This window comes from Dendrobates tinctorius, unplaced genomic scaffold, assembly GCF_039654945.1.
Source record: "Dendrobates tinctorius isolate UK_male_01 unplaced genomic scaffold, ASM3965494v1 ptg000062l, whole genome shotgun sequence".
Taxonomy (NCBI): domain Eukaryota; kingdom Metazoa; phylum Chordata; class Amphibia; order Anura; family Dendrobatidae; genus Dendrobates; species Dendrobates tinctorius.
The window spans coordinates 21,294,369-21,314,654 of NW_027361730.1; the positions used below are offsets into that span (position 1 = coordinate 21,294,369).

At 42.2% G+C, this 20,286-nt stretch overlaps 1 protein-coding gene across 1 annotated transcript in view; it reads right to left on the minus strand.

Annotated features, from left to right (window-relative positions):
* LOC141093141 (stimulated by retinoic acid gene 6 protein-like) overlaps positions 1-20,286 on the minus strand; it is a 196,020-nt gene that overhangs the window by 111,560 nt on the left and 64,174 nt on the right. The window contains exons 3-8 of the mRNA XM_073579614.1: positions 10,896-10,993; positions 10,654-10,793; positions 10,126-10,246; positions 8,953-9,001; positions 8,624-8,746; positions 8,422-8,495 (exon numbers count right to left, since the gene is read on the minus strand). Coding sequence (XP_073435715.1) covers positions 8,422-8,495; positions 8,624-8,746; positions 8,953-9,001; positions 10,126-10,246; positions 10,654-10,793; positions 10,896-10,993 — 605 coding nt within the window. The remainder of the gene's footprint in view (positions 1-8,421; positions 8,496-8,623; positions 8,747-8,952; positions 9,002-10,125; positions 10,247-10,653; positions 10,794-10,895; positions 10,994-20,286) is intronic.

A 20,286-nucleotide genomic window follows, 5' to 3' on the forward strand; every position in this document is an offset into this window, starting at 1 on the left:
CAAATGTTCAGTTTGTCTGATTTTTCTCTTTATAGGTATATTTTTGAGTAATATGTATGAGTACACATACCATATATCATCCCCTGAGGAAGAAGTGATGTGTACTTCGAAACGCGTTGGGAAAAAGAAATGAATAAAACATCGATCTTCTAATGCACGAGTAATTGTGTGTTATGTTAAGCAGCGCACTGAATCCATAAAAAAGTTCCATTTAACTATATGTTTCGGCGGTCACTGGTTTGACCTTTTGGATGTGCGGCAGCTGACTGATAATTTCATGCACTATACCTCTCCTATATCAGGTGAGTAGAATTTTAATACGTTTCTTACCCTGTTTCTCGGATAAGACCCTATTTGCACTTTTTTCCGTTCCTATAGTGTGATTCAGTGAATGTTTTAACTCAGGAAGAGTTCAGAAATCAATATTTTGTGGAATAACCATGTTTTTTTAAAAACAACTTTCATGCGTCTTGGCATGCTTGCCACCAGTCTTTCACACTGCTTCTGGAGCAAAAAATTTAAGCAGTTCTTCTTTGTTTGATGGCTTGTGACCATCTTCCTCTTGATTACATTCCAGTCATTTTAAATGGGGTTCAGGTCTGGAAAATGGGCTGCCCATGACAGGGTGTTGATGTGGTGGTCTCTTAATTTTTGCCACAGCTGTCTTATATAGAGTCATTATAAACAGAGTGATCCATTTCAAGTGTTTATTTCTGTTAATGTTGAGGATCATGGCTTACAGCCAATGAAAACCCAAAAGTCATTATCTCAGCAAATTAGAATACTTAATAACACCAGCTTGAAAATTTATTTTTATTTTAAAATCTGAAATGTTGGCCTACTGAAATGTATGTTCAGTAAATGCACTCAATACTTGGATTGGGACTCCTTTTGCATCAATTACTGCATCAATGCGGCATGGCATGGAGGCAATCAGCCTGTGGCATTGCTGAGGTGTTATGGAAGCTGAGGTTGCTTTGAAAGCAGCCTTCAGCACATCTGCATTGTGGGTCATAGAATCATAGAATCATAGAATCATAGAATCGTAGAGTTGGAAGGGACCTCCTGGGCCATCTGGTCCAACCCCCTGCTCAAAGCAGGATTCGCTAAATCATCCCAGTCAGATGTCTGTCCAGCCTCTGTTTGAAGACTTCCATTGAAGGAGAACTCACCACTTCTCGTGGCAGCCTGTTCCACTCATTGATCACTCTAACTGTCAAAAAGTTTTTTCTAATATCTAATCTGTGTCTCCTCCCATTCAGTTTCATCCCATTGCTTCTAGTCTTTCCTTGTGCAAATGAGAATAAAGTTGATCCTTCTACAATGTGACAGCCCTTTAGATATTTGTAGACAGCTATTAAGTCTCCTCTCAGTCTTCTCTTTTGCAAACTAAACATTCCCAAATCCTGCAACCTTTCCTCATAAGACAGGGTTTGCAGACCGGTCACCATTCTGGTCGCTCTTTTCTGAACTTGCTCCAGTTTGTTGATGTCTTTTTTAAAATGTGGTGCCCAAAACTGGACACAATATTCCAGATGAGGTCTGACCAAAGAGGAGTAGAGGGAAATAATGACTTCACGTGATCTAGACTGTATGCTTCTGTTAATACATCCTAGAATTGCATTTGCCTTTTTTGCTGCTGCATCACACTGTTGACTCATATTCAGTCTGTGATCTATTAGTATACCCAAGTCTTTTTCACATGTGCTGTCACTTAGCCCTATTCCTCCCATTCTATATATGCTTTTTCCATTTTTATTGCCCAGATGTAGTACTTTGCATTTCTCCCTGTTAAAAACCATTCTGTTAGTTGCTGCCCACTTCTCCAGTTTATTTAAATCTTTTTGAATCCTCTCTCTCTCTTCTCTAGTATTAGCTATCCCTCCTAGCTTTGTGTCATCAGCAAATTTAATCAGTTTACCCTCAATTCCTTCATCTAAATCATTGATAAAGATGTTGAACAATACAGGGCCCAGGACAGAGCCCTGTGGTACCCCACTTGAGACATTCTTCCAACTGGATGTGCAGCCATTTACGACCACTCTTTGGGTCCGATCACTAAGCCAGTTATGAATCCACCAACAGTTGCCTTGTCCATTCCATACTTAATCATTTTTTCAATAAGGATTGTATGAGAGACTTTGTCAAATGCTTTGCTGAAGTCAAGATATACTATATCTACAGCATTTCCTTGATCTACCCAATCAGTGATACCGTCATAGAAGGAAATTAAGTTAGTCTGACATGACTTATTAGTTACAAACCCATGCTAACTCTGTTTAATCACTTCGTTCTTATCCAGGTATTGACATACATGTTCTTTAATAATTTGTTCAAAGATCTTTCCTGGTATAGAAGTCAGACTCACCGGCCTATAGTTACCTGGGTCCACCTTCTTCCCCTTTTTGAAGATAGGAACAACATTTGCTCTTCTCCAGTCTTCTGGCACTTCTCCTGTTCTCCAAGAATTTTCAAAGATTATAGAGAGGGGTTCAAAAATTTCTTCTGCTATCTCCTTCAGTACTCTGGGGTGTAATTCATCTGGACCTGGAGACTTGAATTCATTTAGGTTAGCTAAGTGTTTCCTCACTATCTTTCTGTTTATAGATATCCTGGATTCTTCTATTCCCTTAATAGGACAGTGAATAACAGTTGATGTTACATTTCCTTTCTGAGAGAAAACAGATGCAAAATAGGAATTTAAAAGTTCAGCCTTCTCAACATCCTGACTTACTATTTCATCATTTTCATCCTGTAAAAATCCTATAGCATCTTTGACTTTTCTTTTACTTTTGACATATCCCCAAAATCCTTTATTATTGCTTTTGACATCTCTTGCAAGCCTCAATTCATTTTTAGCTTTAGCTAATCTGATTTGTGCCCAGAGTCTGGTGTCTCTCATCTTCCTCTTGACAATACCCCATAGATTGTCCATGGGATTAAGGTCAGGCGAGCTTGCTGGCCAATCAAGCACAGTGATACTGTTGTTTTTAAACCAGTGATTATTACCTTTGGCAGTGTGGACAGGTGCCAAGTCCTGCTGGAGAATGAAATTTCCATCTAGAAAAAGTTTGTCAGCAGAGGGAAGCATGAAGTGCTCCAAAATTTCCTGGTAGACGGCTGCGCTGACTTTGGTCTTGATAAAACACAGTGGACCTACACCAGCAGATGACATGGCTCCCCGAACCATCACTGATTGTGGAAACTTCACATTAGACCTCAAGCAGCTTGGATTCTGTGCCTCTCAACTCTTCCTCCAGACTCTGGGACCAAATGAAATGCAAAATTTACTTTCATCTGAAAACAACACCTTGGACCATTGAGCAACAGTCCAGTTCTTTTTCTCTTTGGCCCAGGTAAGATGCTTCTGGTGTTGTCTAATGGTCATGAGTGGCTTGACACAACGAATGCGACACTTGTAGCCCATGTCCTGGATACGTCTGTGTGTGGTGGCTCTTGGAGCAATGACTTCAGCAGCAGTTCACTCCTTGTGAATCTTCCCCCAATTTTTGAATGGCCTTTTCTCAACAATACTTTCAAGTCTGCGGTTATCCCGGTTAGTTGTGCACCTTTTTCTACCACACTTTTTTCTTCCACTCAACTTTTCATTAACTTGCTTGGCTACAGCACTCTATCAACAGCCAGCTTCTTTAGCAATGACCTTTTGTGGCTTACCCTCCTTGTGGAGCATGTCAATGATTTCCTTCTGGACATCTGTCAAGTCAGCAGTCTTCCCCATGATTGTGGAGCCTACTAAAACAGACTAAGGGCCCTTGTTAAACACTTAGGAAGCTTTTGCAGGTGTTTTTTGTTATTTATTCTAATTTACTGAGATAATGACTTTGGGGTTTTTTTTGGCTGTAAGCCATAATCATCAACATTAACAGAAATAAACACTTGAAATAGATCACTCTGTTTGTAATGACTCTATATAATATATGAGTTTCACTTTTTGTATTGAATAACTGAAATAAATTAACTTTTTGATGATTTTCTAATTTAGTGAGAAACACTTGTACATCAACAAATGCACAGAAGGGATTATCCAGCCCTTTTAAAAGGGTTGGCCACTATTCATCTATTATAGCTCTAGAACTAGCAGCACATAAAACTAGCATTTCATCGATATACATTATTTTAATATAATAAACCATTTATGTGTCCTTTTTGCCGCAATTCACACGCCCTGGAACGACAGGATGGACAGTGATTCGTCAATAAATAGTCGCCATTAGAGTTGAGTGACTTTGGTTGGATCGGGTTTCATGAAACAAAAATTGTTTCAGATGAAACTGGTCCGACTAGGGCAAAAAATGTCGGAGTTTCATCCGAAAACAGACCCCAATGCAAGTTAATGGGGATTAAAAGTCGGCATTGAGTGGATGAATGTCATCCGCTCAATGCCGACTTTTATTTCCCAGTGACTTGCATTGGGGTCGGGTTTCGGACGAAACTCCGACTTTTTTTTGCCCTAGTCGGACCAGTTTCATCTGAAACAAATTTTGTTTCATGAAACCCGATCCGACCAAAGTCGCTCAACTCTAGTCACCATAGAAGATCATGTGACCCCATTGCTCATGAAGAGATGCACATTGTCACAGCTGCTGTGCCTGCCTCCACCACTGCTGTGCTGCCGCCACTGCTGCAATGGGTAACGGTCCCTCTTGTTTCTCCCCCATGTCTCAGCGGGCTGTTCCTGCTCGGTCCCGCTGCATCTCCCCTCTGCTTGCGGCCTCTCGCTCCTACCGACGTCTGCATATGCACCGGGTCCCTTAAAGGGCACCCGCACCTCTCTCAAGCATTGTTATGTCCTCGGATGCCTCCACCCTGTGAAACTCGATAGCCAATCCGGGTTAGTCAGGAGCTTTTTCTGGACACCTGCTCTATGGGGAGGTGTGTTGTGAGCTCAATATCTAGTTTGCCTCTGGCTTCTGGTGAGGGTTATGGAGCTGGCTGTGCTGACAGAGGAGTAGTGAGTTCTCTATCTGGACTCCCTCTGTTGGTGAAGGGAGGTAATGAAAATGATCTAAATGGCAGAGATCGGCCACCGAGGAAGAGGACTGCGATTGGACATCAGGAGTTTCTGATTGGATTTAAGGCAGCCGACTCCCTAGTTTCTTGCTGGTGATTTTTCCTGACTGTGGCTCCTGGTTTCCAGTTTGGTTCCTGCCTTCCTAAAGCTAAGTTTTCTCTGCTATTGTTCATGTGAGTTTTTGGCTGGTTTACTTGGTTTTTGTGTTCAGCCAGCCCTGGCTGGGACTGGGCTGAATCCCCATTTTTGTCTCTGATCAGTTGATCTCTTTTGCTCTGTCTTCAGAATATACCTGAGTGCTGATATAGTGATTTGAAGTCTAGCGACTTCAGGGCCTTTTTCTATCAGACGTGTTGGACATTATTATTGACAGGGTTTTCTGCATGATTGCAGACAGCAGCTTTTCTTTCCTGTCCTTTCTAGTTAGCGAGGGCCCCATCGTTTGCTCAGCCTATCTTTCTACCTGTGTCTGTGTTTTCATCCTGTTTCACCGACAATACATGTTGGGGGCTGTCTATTGCTTTGGGGTCTGCTCTGGGGCAGTTTGGATTTTCCCTTTCTTTCTTTAGGCTTATTTAGTTCTCCGGCCATGACGAGGCGTCTAGGACCACCGTAGGCATGCTCCACAGCTACTGATAGTTGTTGTGGATAGGATCAGGGGTCTGCAATCCGCTAGTTACCAACCTCTCTGGTTTTCTGGGCTTAGCTTGTTTTTTGTTTTTTCCTCCTCGGTGACTCATTCATAACAGAGGTGCCTGGTTATTCAGTCCATAACCGCTCTATAACTCGGGCCTGTGCTTGCTGCCTCATGGGCTCGCGTCTCTACAGTTTTCCTGTGCATTCTTGCATTGCCCTGCTTGCTACCGCACTCTCATTCCACAGCTACCTCCTGTTGCAGCCGTCCTGTGGTCCAGTCCTGATGTCCACTTCTGGAGTCCCTCCTGTTCCCGCCTGTGTCCTGGGATCCATGTCTCCGGCTCCCGTTCTCTCGAAGCCTCCATCCTCCCCTGGCTCCACTCAGTCTCGCTCCCCATTCCCCCCTTGAGCCGCCCCTCTTGGTATCGGCTTCCATGGTTCTGTGACCTCTGGGCTTGCTCCTGACGATCCCTGTATAGGGGTCAGCTTCCACTAGGTCCATTCACCCAGGGGTAGGTAAGTTCCATGGTCCAGAGGGTCCACTCTTGCGCTTGCTTCTTGCAGCGTCACTCACATTCACAAGTGGTCACATGATCTCATATACTGGCTCTACCTCCACATCCCATACATGCTCTTTTCTCACAGAATAGACTAAGCAGAAGCCTGTGCTGGATGAGAAAATCATGTCACCGCTTCAGGTTACTTGAGGTAGTGATGCTTTCACAACACATTATTAGCTTATAAATTGTAAATAAATAGTTCATATGGTAATAATATGCTGTGAAAAGTCACTACCTCAAGCCATCTGAGGAAACAGAGCATGCTTTTTTATAATTAACACTTTAATGAACAGCTGGTAGGGAGGCGTGGAAGTTGTAAGAGAGTAAATCTTTATTAGTAAGGAACACTTTAACACTTAGGCTAAGTTCACATTAGCGTTTGAGTCCGCAGCATGGTGCTGCAGACTTCTTTCCTTAAAGCTCTGCCTACTTCTGCATGGCTCCACCTACTCCCATATGAGTCCTGCGTACCTATCTTTAACATTGGGTATGCAGGATATGCGTTGTATGTGGATGCGTCTGCGTGCGGTGGTGTGATGTGCCAGCCGAACGCAAGAAAATTCAAAATGTTGCATTCGGCAGGCACGTCAGTACACCGCACGAGGACGCATCTGCATACAACGCATGTCCCTACGTACCCAATGTTAAAGATCGGTATGCAGGATGTATGCGGAATTAGGCGGAGCCATGCTGAAGTAGGCGGAGCTTTAAGGAAAGAATTCCACAGCACCACACTGCGGACTCAAACGCTAATGTGAAACCAGCCTTACTGATGGTCAAGTGATCTTCTCAACCTACATAGGCTTATGCTGAGTGTAATAGAATATTTGGCACATCACTCATCTCAGTGACAGCAAGATAATGTTACCTCTGACAGCAACACTGCACGTAATGGTCTGTCTGATCACATTTAACTAATGCCCCCTTCACATGTCCATATTTCAGGTACATGTGGTATTTGTTTTTTTCATGGATATCACATGTACTCACTATAATCTATAGTGCTGCACACACGTCTGTGTGCTTGTACGGACCCATGTGTACGTGCAACCCACACAGAGACATGTCCGTTTTTTACCATCAGCACGGATGACAATGGCAAAAACAATATTCCAAAGAGAAAGAGAGACCTCCAAACAAATTGAATAAAACTAATGTCTTTATTGACTATATACAAAAAAATACAAAAAACAAATAAGTGGGGTTTATGAAAGTCAAAGAATAGTACTCTAGATGAGGAATGACACTCCAAAGGCAAGGTCCAGCCAAGTATGCTCATACACACATAAGTTAGCATATACAGTCAAAATGATTATACATAGAGTAAAAAACCTTCATATGGTTATATCTAATGATAGGGAATCACCTTTGTGGTCATGATTCCCAGCTGTAAGTATAACACATAATGGATATATGACAGTTGCAATAAACACAAAGGTGCAAGTAATATAAGGGAATCAATTCACCACAAGAGAAATGTGGATATCATCCATGGTGGTAGAGTTCATGACGCTACATAGGGCATTTGGTGCTTAAGATATAATACATCAATGCGAACAAAAAATATTTACCAGTCCTAAATATTGGGGATAAGGAGATTAAGATACTTGGTGCTATGCTATCTCGATATGTGGGTCATAAAGTGCACTTGTTGTTCATAACCCAGAAAGCACCAGTACCTCCAAGTGGAGCTAAAACCTAAATGATCACTAAGGTGACTGAGGATAAAGTGCTTAGTGCTTCATCAGAAGGGGTTACGTGTTTAACAATGCAAAGTATAGGAGAAAATTTGGAATTTATTTTTCTTATGCCATACTGGAAGAAAAAATTACTGGCACACTGATGACACACTGATGGCACACCCAATCCAAAACACTGATGACACCGATATAGTTTTTCCCGGTATTGGTATAATACAGACTTGAGAAGGGGGCCTAAGAGAAATAATTTTATCTTTTCATAATTCACGTGTACTGAATTATGAAATGAGCTGCTGTCTACTATTCAATAACCATCCACTTCTATTGTGAGGTCACTTTGACATTAATAGGGCTGTGTTTGTGTTGTAGAGCTTGAACGGGCCGGCTACAATCCTAGGAGATCTCAGGATGTTACATACGTCTTATCTCAATGAACCCTAAAACTAACTGAGAATATTGGTCAAATTATTAACTTTACTGTAAACACACTCACGTTTCTGGAGCAGATTTTAAGAGATGTCGGACATAGTTGGTCAAGTGCTGAGGTAACAAAGGTTCCTCTTCCTCCTATGATGATACAATTTACGAACTATACTTTTGTCATATTGAAATAGAATGGAACCATAAAGCCTGACATAAGAGTAGTCGAGAGTTAGAAGCACTACTACAGGTAGAAGTACGATTTTTCAAAATACCTTTTTCTCCATCTGTCTGTAAAGAGAGAAAGTTGCCATTATTAACACTTGTAGATATCTCCCCATCAGAAACAGGCAGCAGAGTAGAGATGGTACTGGTGTGAAGATGAGTACGACTGAGGCCTACAGAGAAGATAACGCTTGGTGTTTAATGACGCATTATGAAGTGCAGGCAATAAACCTTAAATGCTATTTCACAGATCAGTGCCTAATCTCATAATAAAATATTCCTTCTGTATAACAGCTTGTTCCAATGGAATATATTATGGTGGACACAACTAGATATTATAATTTATTTTTGTGGGCATGAAAAAATGGAGAAAACTTACACGAGCTAATCTCTGACATTGAAGCATATCTGCCAGCTGCACGCAAAACCTGCAACGAATTTTAGTAAAATGCATTAGTCTTCTTTTATGTAGTAAAAATGATAAATCCACATAATAAACTAGCCACAAATTTTGGCAGGATTTAAAAAAGTTTCTTGCATATTCAAAACTTATCACCTTTACACTTGTCACCTATCACTGGTGGTCTCACTGCTAAGTCCTTCAATGGGAATCCCTTAAATTAGGAGACTGGCTTATGCCTCTGTAAACCCTCATCCTAGGATTAGTCAGCCTGATTCTTCTTCAATCTTGGCTTGTAGGTGAACGTTGTATGGTAACTCCTCTATTGATACTCCTCAACCTTGTTTTATTCCATTTTTGGATAATACACTAAAACTGACCTTGTCTCTTTAATGGGAACCTGTCAGCAGGATTTCACACCCTAGACTATTTATATGTAGCTCCTTCATAGACATATACAACAAAACCTTTACAAGGCCAGTTCATTCCTCTGTTACAGAGAAATCAGTGTTTCAATGAATATGCAAATGTAGATCTGAAGCCTCTGTCATTCCAGCTCTATTCCTTGCCTATCAGTGCCTCCTCCTGTTTGACTGACAACACCTTTGCCTGAAGTCACACAGCATTGAGGCTGTCAGTCAAGCTAGGGGAAGCGGTGCTGGGCAGGGAATAGAGTTAGAGTGACAGAGGTTTCAGATCTAAAACTTTATATAAATTGAAATACTGATTTTCCAGCAATAGAAGAATGGACTGGACATATAAAAGTATTGCTGGACTGGTCTTTAAAAGCGCTACATCCTCATATAAATAGTTTTGGGAGGTTGATGAATTCCTGCTCACCAGTCCCTTTTAAACAGTTCTCCAAGCTGACACACATCTGAAAGTTGTCATAACTTTTTCAAAGTTTTGGAAACTTATGGTGAATTTGAGAGCTAAATGTCTCACTATGTCGACTTCATAGCACCCACAAAGGCAGTAGTGTATAAATAGCTATTTAGACCATTTGATATAAAACTTTGTTCAGGAACTTGTAAGTTTTCATTTATTTGCATACAGGAAAGATATATATCATTTATTTGCATGAACTTTGAAGTCAAAATTTTTGTGCTGGTGCAAATATAAGCTGTGTTCATAGACCTTCTTATCACTTACCAACAAAGAGAGTAGCAGAATCCTAAGGTTGAACCTATTAGTCTGTGGTCTGTTGATAAGCAGGCAAAGAAAGGATAATAATCCATCCCAACCTCCAGCGCAGATAGAAGATAGACTAGAGCTATGTACAAAAACATCAGAAGAAAATGGGTCAGGCACTGAACTATCGAGATACCATATTAGAAGATCCTGACTATAATATTATAGAGACTATTCTATTTTGTATTTTTTATGCATTGATTTAGTAATTTGTGTGGTGGTTTGACATAGATGTATAAAGTTGGCTAAGTACCTAAGTATCTTCGAAGTTAGGAGCAGACATAACATTGGTGCAACCAGTGTAGCCGCCACACAGGGGCCAAAGAAGTATGGGGACCCACCACCTCCAAAGCAGGTGGAATTGATCATTATGATGAGTTACTGGAATACAAAGTGCCCATATATTATTCTGGCACAGGGGCACTCTTTTTCCTATCCACCGCTGTTCTAAGCCATAATATACCCGAGGGCCTGAAGAAATACACCTACCTTTGGCCCAGGTTGGTGCAACAAAGTCAAAATAATTTGAATATTCATTGAAGAACAAGAGAAAAACTGTTGTAGCTGTGGCTCCACATGCGGCCCCGTAAGACCATCTGTTTGAGTAACTGCTTATGAAATTCACAGGCCTAGAATAGAGAGCACATGTACGTGACATCCGCCTATAATACTTCAGAACAGAAAATGAATAACAATGCGGGATGACCAACAGAATGGTAAACTAGACTTACACAACAATGCCAAACCTCTTGTTAAGTGGTATTGCTCCTATAGTTTTTTCATGTTTTGCTCGTCGTTGCAGATAGGACAATGTAATTGTAATTAGAACCTAAAAAAAGCAAACATCTTATAAGTGTTTTTTTAGATTAATATATGTTTGCACTTAGATATGTTTAACAAGGCTTCAGAATAATACACTGGATCATCTATTTATACTTTTGAAAAAACAAATTAGGCTAATTAGTACAGAATATAATAATTTGCATTCTAGAAATTAACAAATTATACAGTATATGTTATATGATCATTGTTTAAGATCATTCCTTTTTAATGTAAGATTTACTAGTAATTGTTTTGCATTCTTGGAAGGTGAATAAAGAAGTTGAATACCAAGTTAATGAGAGAGTGACTGGTCATGTGGTCGGCAAATAAAGGGTATGGCCACCTTGTAAGTAGAATTGTCAATTTACTATGTTGACTTGTTTAAGTAGTACATAACATGGAGATCAGTCTGTTCTATTGGGGCAAATAACACAAAAATATTGACTGATAGCAGCTTTTAAAGAAAAGTTATAAGCACTGAGTTTCAGTAAAAGAATTGATACAGACGACTCTGAACTATTATTTGATGGCTGCTATTAGTTAATCAGCACAATACTTTTTTGTTGTTTAGACTAAAAGGACAAGGAACTTCCACCATGCTATGCCGCAGATTAGTCTCACTTCCATATTGTTGCATGCCAAGTGGAAGAGTTGAAAGTATAATTAATTTGACTCAAGCCTGAAAAGAGACTGTGTAGAAGGGTTTTCTCAGAAATAGTCCTACATCTGCTTGTAGCAGCACTTCTCAATTCGTAATGCAGAAAAGAGAGGTGCTACAACTCGTTTAAAAAAAAAAACAGTATAATATGATGACATCTCATTTAAATAGTTGAATAAATAGGTGTGTGCACAGCTTTATTAGGTGCCAGAGTAGGTTCCCACACCATTATCACATATTAAAGAGACTGGGCACTCAACTTAAGTGATCAGATAATTTAATGTTGTCCACACTAGTAGTAAGCAAAACGTTTCGGTCTTACATCAGACCTTCATCAGGTACTACAAACAAGATACAAAAATTAGGAAAAAAACAAATAAACAAAACAAAGTATATACAATAAGCAGAGACATGGTCAAAAATAGATTACACTAGTAATTAAGATCAGTGCTAATAAACATAGTAGCTAGAACCAGTCACATTTTCTCAAGTATAGAGAAATAGTCTCAGGTATTAGGAAATAATAATCTAAGGTGTATAAAAAATGAGGACCATAGAAGTAAGGTCAGAGAGCATTTATTGGAGGAAAGGCAGGACATACCAGAATATAGTAAGGTTATTGGGTCATCAATCAATTGGTCCACCTGACCTAATAAACTTACTTTATTCTGGTATGTCCTCTAATATATTAGCGGAAAATTAAAACCCATAAGTAGTGATGAGCGACTATACTCGTTGTTCGGGTTTTCCCGAGCATGCATGGGTGTCCTCCGAGTATTTTGGCGTGCTCGGAGATTTAGTTTTCGTATTCTCATCTGCATGATTTGCGACTTGGAGACAGGCTGAATAAATGTGGGAATTCCCTAACAAACAGACATTCCACACATGTATTTAAGCTGTCTAACAGTCGCGAATCATGCAGCTGAGAGACGAAAACTAAATCTCCGATCATGCCAAAATACTTGGAGGACACCCGAGTAACGAGTATACTCGCTCATCACTACACATAAGACATTTCCAGGGAGGGGACATACACATTGAACCTATGGGGAAGGGAGAAAACTAAATATAACTGGAGGAGAGCTGACACTCCAGCCTCCTTTGAAGCAGTGGACCCCTGCAGTAACTAGATAATTAAAGCAGGAAGGTCTACTCTGGGAACCAAATACAAAAATGGGAATTTGTTTACCCATACGCATAAGCTTTCTTAGATTGAAGGATCTCTAGCAGCTGGCCTGTGCCAGTGGTTAGGTATGGATATTGGAGTTATGGGGTTACTGCAACAGCGTGGAGTCAGAAGACCGTAGTGTCTGATTGCTCCTACTCTGGCACTGAGAAGAAGCACTTCTCTGTCATATTAAATGTGTCTATTTCTTCTGGCAGAACAGGGGTTAATTGGCAAGGTTGGAAATCCCTGTGCTCAGCTGTGCTCGGTTAGCCACGCCTTTTCCCTTTACAATCTAGGCTCTGTTACTGATCCTCATCAGAGCTAACTTTATTGCTGCATGGCTAACAGAGGGAAAGGAGTTGGTATGAAAAGGAGAGTTGGAGGAGTAATTAGCGACTGTTGTTTGGTTTGTACGTATAGTTATTCCTTATCCTTTTCTATTTTGTTTTTTCCCCTTCCTGCACAACCCGGTGGATTCCTCTGAACATGTGAGTGAATATTTTGTATGTCTGGGGTTTTCTGTTAAACTTTGTCTGTGTTAGCCTGCTCGTCAGGTTGGTATACTGCAGTGCACAGTAGCACCCCTCTTCCATGGGGGGGGAGTAGAACAGATGGAGGGCAAACTGAGGAGAAAATTCAAGGGTGGAGGCCCTGGCATCTTCACTATCTGAAATATCCTGGGGACCAGGGCGAGCTAGTTAGGGGACAGGAAAGGAGTCCCTGGTCTCGGGTCACCCGACAGCTGTGTCGTGACAATTGGGGTTTGCATTGTTCCAATATTTATAGGAGATAGATTTTCAGTGTCATAGTGAAGGGACGAACAGAGCACATTCATTCACATCACTGTAGGGCCATTGTAACCCCTCCAAAATAATAATAGCCAATTGTCATATTTCATATCTATCGAAATCTTGACGTGTAACATGATGACAATATCAAAAGACTGGGACCTTCAGGAACGGAGATATCCTGTAAGTTGTGGATTTCATAAAATTCTGAAGGGCTAAGCACATCCCACAGTCAGCACCCACATGAGCTCATCAAGGGGATGTACATGGGCATAACTTTGATCTAAAAAAAGATGAAATTGAAATTTCAAATGAAATTGGGTTTTGGTCATCGTTCATTCTGGAGACACAAGTTAGCTGTGAGAGTGTCCCATTTTCCTAATTGGAGTGCTTCCCTCCACTAAGCTTGGAGCCATTTCCGAGAACCAGGATTAGCAATTCTCTTTCATTATTCCTTTTTATTTTATGTAATTGTAGATATTGTATTGTTTGTTCCCATATTGTATAATCTTGTATTTTTTTTTATAAATACTACCTAGCTTTCCAGATTAAATATTTAAAATTTAATAACTGTTCCTCTTGCTTTGTAAACCGCACCCCTGAAGCCATACGCTACCTGTAACTGGTGTCCAATCGTTCTGTATAAATGATTGGTGGTGGCAGCTAGTGGTACTTTTTTTTCGTTATTGTGGAGTTAGCAGTGAAAGTACTGGGGTATATAGATATATTCCATGGGTTGGAATTGGAGATGCATACTGTATCTTTCCAGTTCCATTCTGTACACAGATATAATTATACAGGGATGAAATACTGATTGTCTGTGGTCACCAATAAGCTTAATGATGGTACCCAACTAAATGCCCTGTGCTAAGTAAACATAATTTTAAGATGATCCATATCCTAACCCCTTCATGAGTTTTTATTTCTTTTTGAAGTTTTGTTTTCCCCTCCCACCATTCCAAGAGCTTTAACTATTTTGTTTTTTTCCAGATGAAAAAGTCATATGAGGGATTGTTTTTTGCGGGAAGAGTTGTAGCATTAAATCACACCATTCATTTTACCATATAATTTACTGAAAATGCAAGAAAAAAAATCACAGTGGAGTGAAATTGTGAAAAAAATTGCAACTCTGTCATTGTTTCTTGAGTTTCAGTTTCAAGGCATTTATTGTGTGGTAAAAACTACCCAGCAAAATGATTCTCCACGTCAGTTTGATTATAGATAACAAATTTGTGTATATATATTTTTTAATTCTTTGGTTAAAAAAAATTCAGAACTTTCACCCTAGGGCCACGTTCACACGTTCAGTATTCGTTCAGTATTTTACATCAGTTTATGTAAGCAAAAATCAGGAGTGGAACAATCAGAGAAAAACTAGAATGGAAACCTGTCACTAGAGTTGAGCGAAACGGGTCAAAAAAATTCAAAAGTCGCCGACTTTTGGCAAAGTCGGGTTTCATGAAACGAAACCCGACCCTAGGATGAGGTCGGCCACGAGGTCGGCGACTTACGCGCCAAAGTCGCGTTTCAAAATTTTGTTTTGCGCTCTTTTTCAGCCAATCAGGATCCACGGACACTGTGGGCAACGTGATGACATAGGCAGGGGTCACCACCATCTTTCAGAAGGGCATGCAAGTGAATGGCTTGCTTTGGTGGGCGTCACAGGGGGTATAAAAGGGCGTGCACGCCGACCGCCATCTTACTTCTGCCGATCTCAGTATAGGGAGAGGTTGCTGATTCTGTAGGGAGAGCGTTAGGCAGGGAAGAAGACAAAAAAACTGCTTCTGCTGCTAGCGATTTGGCCTGCACAACACACCAGTCACTGTGTGTGCAGTGCAAGGGGAGGCTATATAGTGGTGTATCAGTGGTGTTGGTTGTTGGGCTGCCTTCTAAGGCTTCCTGACATTCCTACATTGCTGTTTACCCACTGCTCCACAAACTGCTTTTTTAAAAGCAATCCAATCTCCCTTATCCTCTAGTCACTTTTGTCACAGCTGTGCCATTGAGCCTGTGACATAGCGCTCAGATATCAGTGGGCCTCACACAATCCAAAAGTGTCCAGTGTCCAAAAGTGTGTGCAGAGATTCAAAATCTCCCTTATCCTCTAGTCACTTTGGTCACAGCTGTGCCATCGAGCCTGTCACATAGCGCTCAGATATTCATTGGGCCTCACACAATCCAAAAGTGTCCAGTGTCCAAAAGTGTGTGCAGAGATTCAAAATCTCCCTTATCCTCTAGTCACTTTGGTCACAGCTGTGCCATCGAGCCTGTGACATAGCGCTCAGATATCAGTGGGCCTCACACAATCCAAAAGTGTCCAGTGTCCAAAAGTGTGTGCAGAGATTCAAAATCTCCCTTATCCTCTAGTCACTTTGGTCACAGCTGTGCCATCGAGCCTGTCACATAGCGCTCAGATATTCATTGGGCCTCACACAATCCAAAAGTGTCCAGTGTCCAAAAGTGTGTGCAGAGATTCAAAATCTCCCTTATCCTCTAGTCACTTTGGTCACAGCTGTGCCATCGAGCCTGTCACATAGCGCTCAGATATTCATTGGGCCTCACACAATCCAAAAGTGTCCAGTGTCCAAAAGTGTGTGCAGAGATTCAAAATCTCCCTTATCCTCTAGTCACTTTGGTCACAGCTGTGCCATCGAGCCTGTCACATAGCGCTCAGATATTCATTGGGCCTCACACAATCCAAAAGTGTCCAGTGTCCAAAAGTGTGTGCAGAGATTCAAAATCTCCCTTATCCTCTAGTCACTTTGGTCACAGCTGTGCCATCGAGCCTGTGACATAGCGCTCAGATATCAGTGGGCCTCACACAATCCAAAAGTGTCCAGTGTCCAAAAGTGTGTGCAGAGATTCAAAATCTCCCTTATCCTCTAGTCACTTTGGTCACAGCTGTGCCATCGAGCCTGTCACATAGCGCTCAGATATTCATTGGGCCTCACACAATCCAAAAGTGTCCAGTGTCCAAAAGTGTGTGCAGAGATTCAAAATCTCCCTTATCCTCTAGTCACTTTGGTCACAGCTGTGCCATCGAGCCTGTGACATAGCGCTCAGATATCAGTGGGCCTCACACAATCCAAAAGTGTCCAGTGTCCAAAAGTGTGTGCAGAGATTCAAAATCTCCCTTATCCTCTAGTCACTTTGGTCACAGCTGTGCCATCGAGCCTGTCACATAGCGCTCAGATATTCATTGGGGCTCACACAATCCAAAAGTGTCCAGTGTCCAAAAGTGTGTGCAGAGATTCAAAATCTCCCTTATCCTCTAGTCACTTTGGTCACAGCTGTGCCATCGAGCCTGTCACATAGCGCTCAGATATTCATTGGGCCTCACACAATCCAAAAGTGTCCAGTGTCCAAAAGTGTGTGCAGAGATTCAAAATCTCCCTTATCCTCTAGTCACTTTGGTCACAGCTGTGCCATCGAGCCTGTGACATAGCGCTCAGATATCAGTGGGCCTCACACAATCCAAAAGTGTCCAGTGTCCAAAAGTGTGTGCAGAGATTCAAAATCTCCCTTATCCTCTAGTCACTTTGGTCACAGCTGTGCCATCGAGCCTGTCACATAGCGCTCAGATATTCATTGGGCCTCAAACAATCCAAAAGTGTCCAGTGTTCAAAAGTGTGTGCAGAGATTCAAAATCTCCCTTATCCTCTAGTCACTTTGGTCACAGCTGTGCCATCGAGCCTGTGACATAGCGCTCAGATATCAGTGGGCCTCACACAATCCAAAAGTGTCCAGTGTCCAAAAGTGTGTGCAGAGATTCAAAATCTCCCTTATCCTCTAGTCACTTTGGTCACAGCTGTGCCATCGAGCCTGTCACATAGCGCTCAGATATTCATTGGGCCTCACACAATCCAAAAGTGTCCAGTGTCCAAAAGTGTGTGCAGAGATTCAAAATCTCCCTTATCCTCTAGTCACTTTGGTCACAGCTGTGCCATCGAGCCTGTGACATAGCGCTCAGATATCAGTGGGCCTCACACAATCCAAAAGTGTCCAGTGTCCAAAAGTGTGTGCAGAGATTCAAAATCTCCCTTATCCTCTAGTCACTTTGGTCACAGCTGTGCCATCGAGCCTGTCACATAGCGCTCAGATATTCATTGGGGCTCACACAATCCAAAAGTGTCCAGTGTCCAAAAGTGTGTGCAGAGATTCAAAATCTCCCTTATCCTCTAGTCACTTTGGTCACAGCTGTGCCATCGAGCCTGTCACATAGCGCTCAGATATTCATTGGGCCTCACACAATCCAAAAGTGTCCAGTGTCCAAAAGTGTGTGCAGAGATTCAAAATCTCCCTTATCCTCTAGTCACTTTGGTCACAGCTGTGCCATCGAGCCTGTGACATAGCGCTCAGATATCAGTGGGCCTCACACAATCCAAAAGTGTCCAGTGTCCAAAAGTGTGTGCAGAGATTCAAAATCTCCCTTATCCTCTAGTCACTTTGGTCACAGCTGTGCCATCGAGCCTGTCACATAGCGCTCAGATATTCATTGGGCCTCAAACAATCCAAAAGTGTCCAGTGTTCAAAAGTGTGTGCAGAGATTCAAAATCTCCCTTATCCTCTAGTCACTTTGGTCACAGCTGTGCCATCGAGCCTGTGACATAGCGCTCAGATATCAGTGGGCCTCACACAATCCAAAAGTGTCCAGTGTCCAAAAGTGTGTGCAGAGATTCAAAATCTCCCTTATCCTCTAGTCACTTTGGTCACAGCTGTGCCATCGAGCCTGTCACATAGCGCTCAGATATTCATTGGGCCTCACACAATCCAAAAGTGTCCAGTGTCCAAAAGTGTGTGCAGAGATTCAAAATCTCCCTTATCCTCTAGTCACTTTGGTCACAGCTGTGCCATCGAGCCTGTGACATAGCGCTCAGATATTCATTGGGCCTCACACAATCCAAAAGTGTCCAGTTTCCAAAAGTGTGTGCAGAGATTCAAAATCTCCCTTATCCTCTAGTCACTTTGGTCACAGCTGTGCCATCGAGCCTGTCACATAGCGCTCAGATATCAGTGGGCCTCACACAATCCAAAAGTGTCCAGTGTCCACAAGTGTCTGCAGAAATTCAAAATCTCCCCTGTCCTATAGACACCTTGTACCTTGTTTTACATTATTATATAGTTTGTTGGATTTTGTCTACATTTCTACCAAAAATGAGGAAGGCTGGTGGAAGAGGCCGTGGAATTGGGCGGGGGTTGGCAGCTGGTAATGATGGTGTTGGTGGTGGATCTGATGGTAGTGGCAAGAGCAAAATAGGACCGAATGCAGGAGGTGTTGAGCCTGCGTCATCGTCTGGCTACATAAGGCCTCGAACGCTTAGTTTTCTAGGAGTTGGCAAACCGCTTTTAAAGCCAGAGCATCAGGAAAAAGTTTTGTCTTACATTGCTGACTCAGCCTCCAGCTCTATCGCCTCCTCTTCTTCAGTTGTAAAAAGTAAAAGCACTGAGTCGTCATTGGAGGCTCATGTTCATGAACCACACCTTTCCTTGTGTCCTTCACCCCAACGAAGATTGAAGGATGACGCAGGCCATACTACTGATTACTCCATGGAGCTGTTTTCACATACCATGCCTGGATTATCAAGTCAAATGGTGAATTACCCAGGCCAAGATGAATCTGACATGGAGTGCACTGATGCACAGCCGCTGATGGATGATTCTGCTGGTACATTCACTCAGAGCACTACATTGTCCTCGCAGTGTACAGAGCCAGATTCTGACCCTGATGAGACTCAGGTGCCCCTTCCCGCACACTATACCACCATACACGGTGACACAGAGGAAGGTGCACATGACATAGAAGAGGAGGTGATGGATGACCCAGTTGTTGACCCAGATTGGCATCCATTGGGGGAAGAGGGTGCTGCTTCCAATAGCTCAGATGAGGAGCATCCACAGCAGACATCGACATCGCAACAGCTGTTATCTGGCAGGCCCGTAGCACTCCAAAGACAGGTTCCAAACATCAAAAGAGTTGCTGGACAGCTTGTCCAGAGGGTCAAAAGATCACAGCGTGCTAGGCCGCAAAATGTCTGCCAAAGTAGGAAGAGTGCAGTGTGGCACTTTTTTGAACAAAATCCTCATGATCAGGCCAAGGTTATCTGTAAGAAGTGCGCAAAGACCTTTAGCCGAGGGAAAAATCTGAAAAATTTGAATACCAGTTGCATGCTTAGACATTTAACCAGCATGCACTTGCAAGCGTGGACACAACACCAAACCTCAAGTGCCACATGTGCAACTGATCACAACGAAGGTAGTCAGCAACGCTACATTGTTTCCCCCACTGTAAGCCCACCGGTTAGTTAGCACAGCAGCAAATGTTGAGGTGTCGTTGCAAGGCCACAGCAGTCAGGGAATCCCACTGTTATATCAACGAAAGACTGATTCTAGGCCATCAGAAAGAACACCAACTCCATCACCATCATCAACCCTCTCTCAGTCCGCCCTGTCCACCGCTACTTCCACCATATGCAGCTTTCAAGTCCAGCTCACCCTCCCAGACACTATGAGTAGGTCAAGAAAGTACTCAGTCTCTCATCCGCGTACACTGGGTTTGAACGCCCACATTGCCAAACTAATCTCGTTTGAGATGATGCCCTTTCGGTTGGTGGAAAGCACAGCTTTCCGCGAACTCATGGCCTATGCAGTACCACGCTATGACCTACCCAGTCACCACTTCTTCTCTC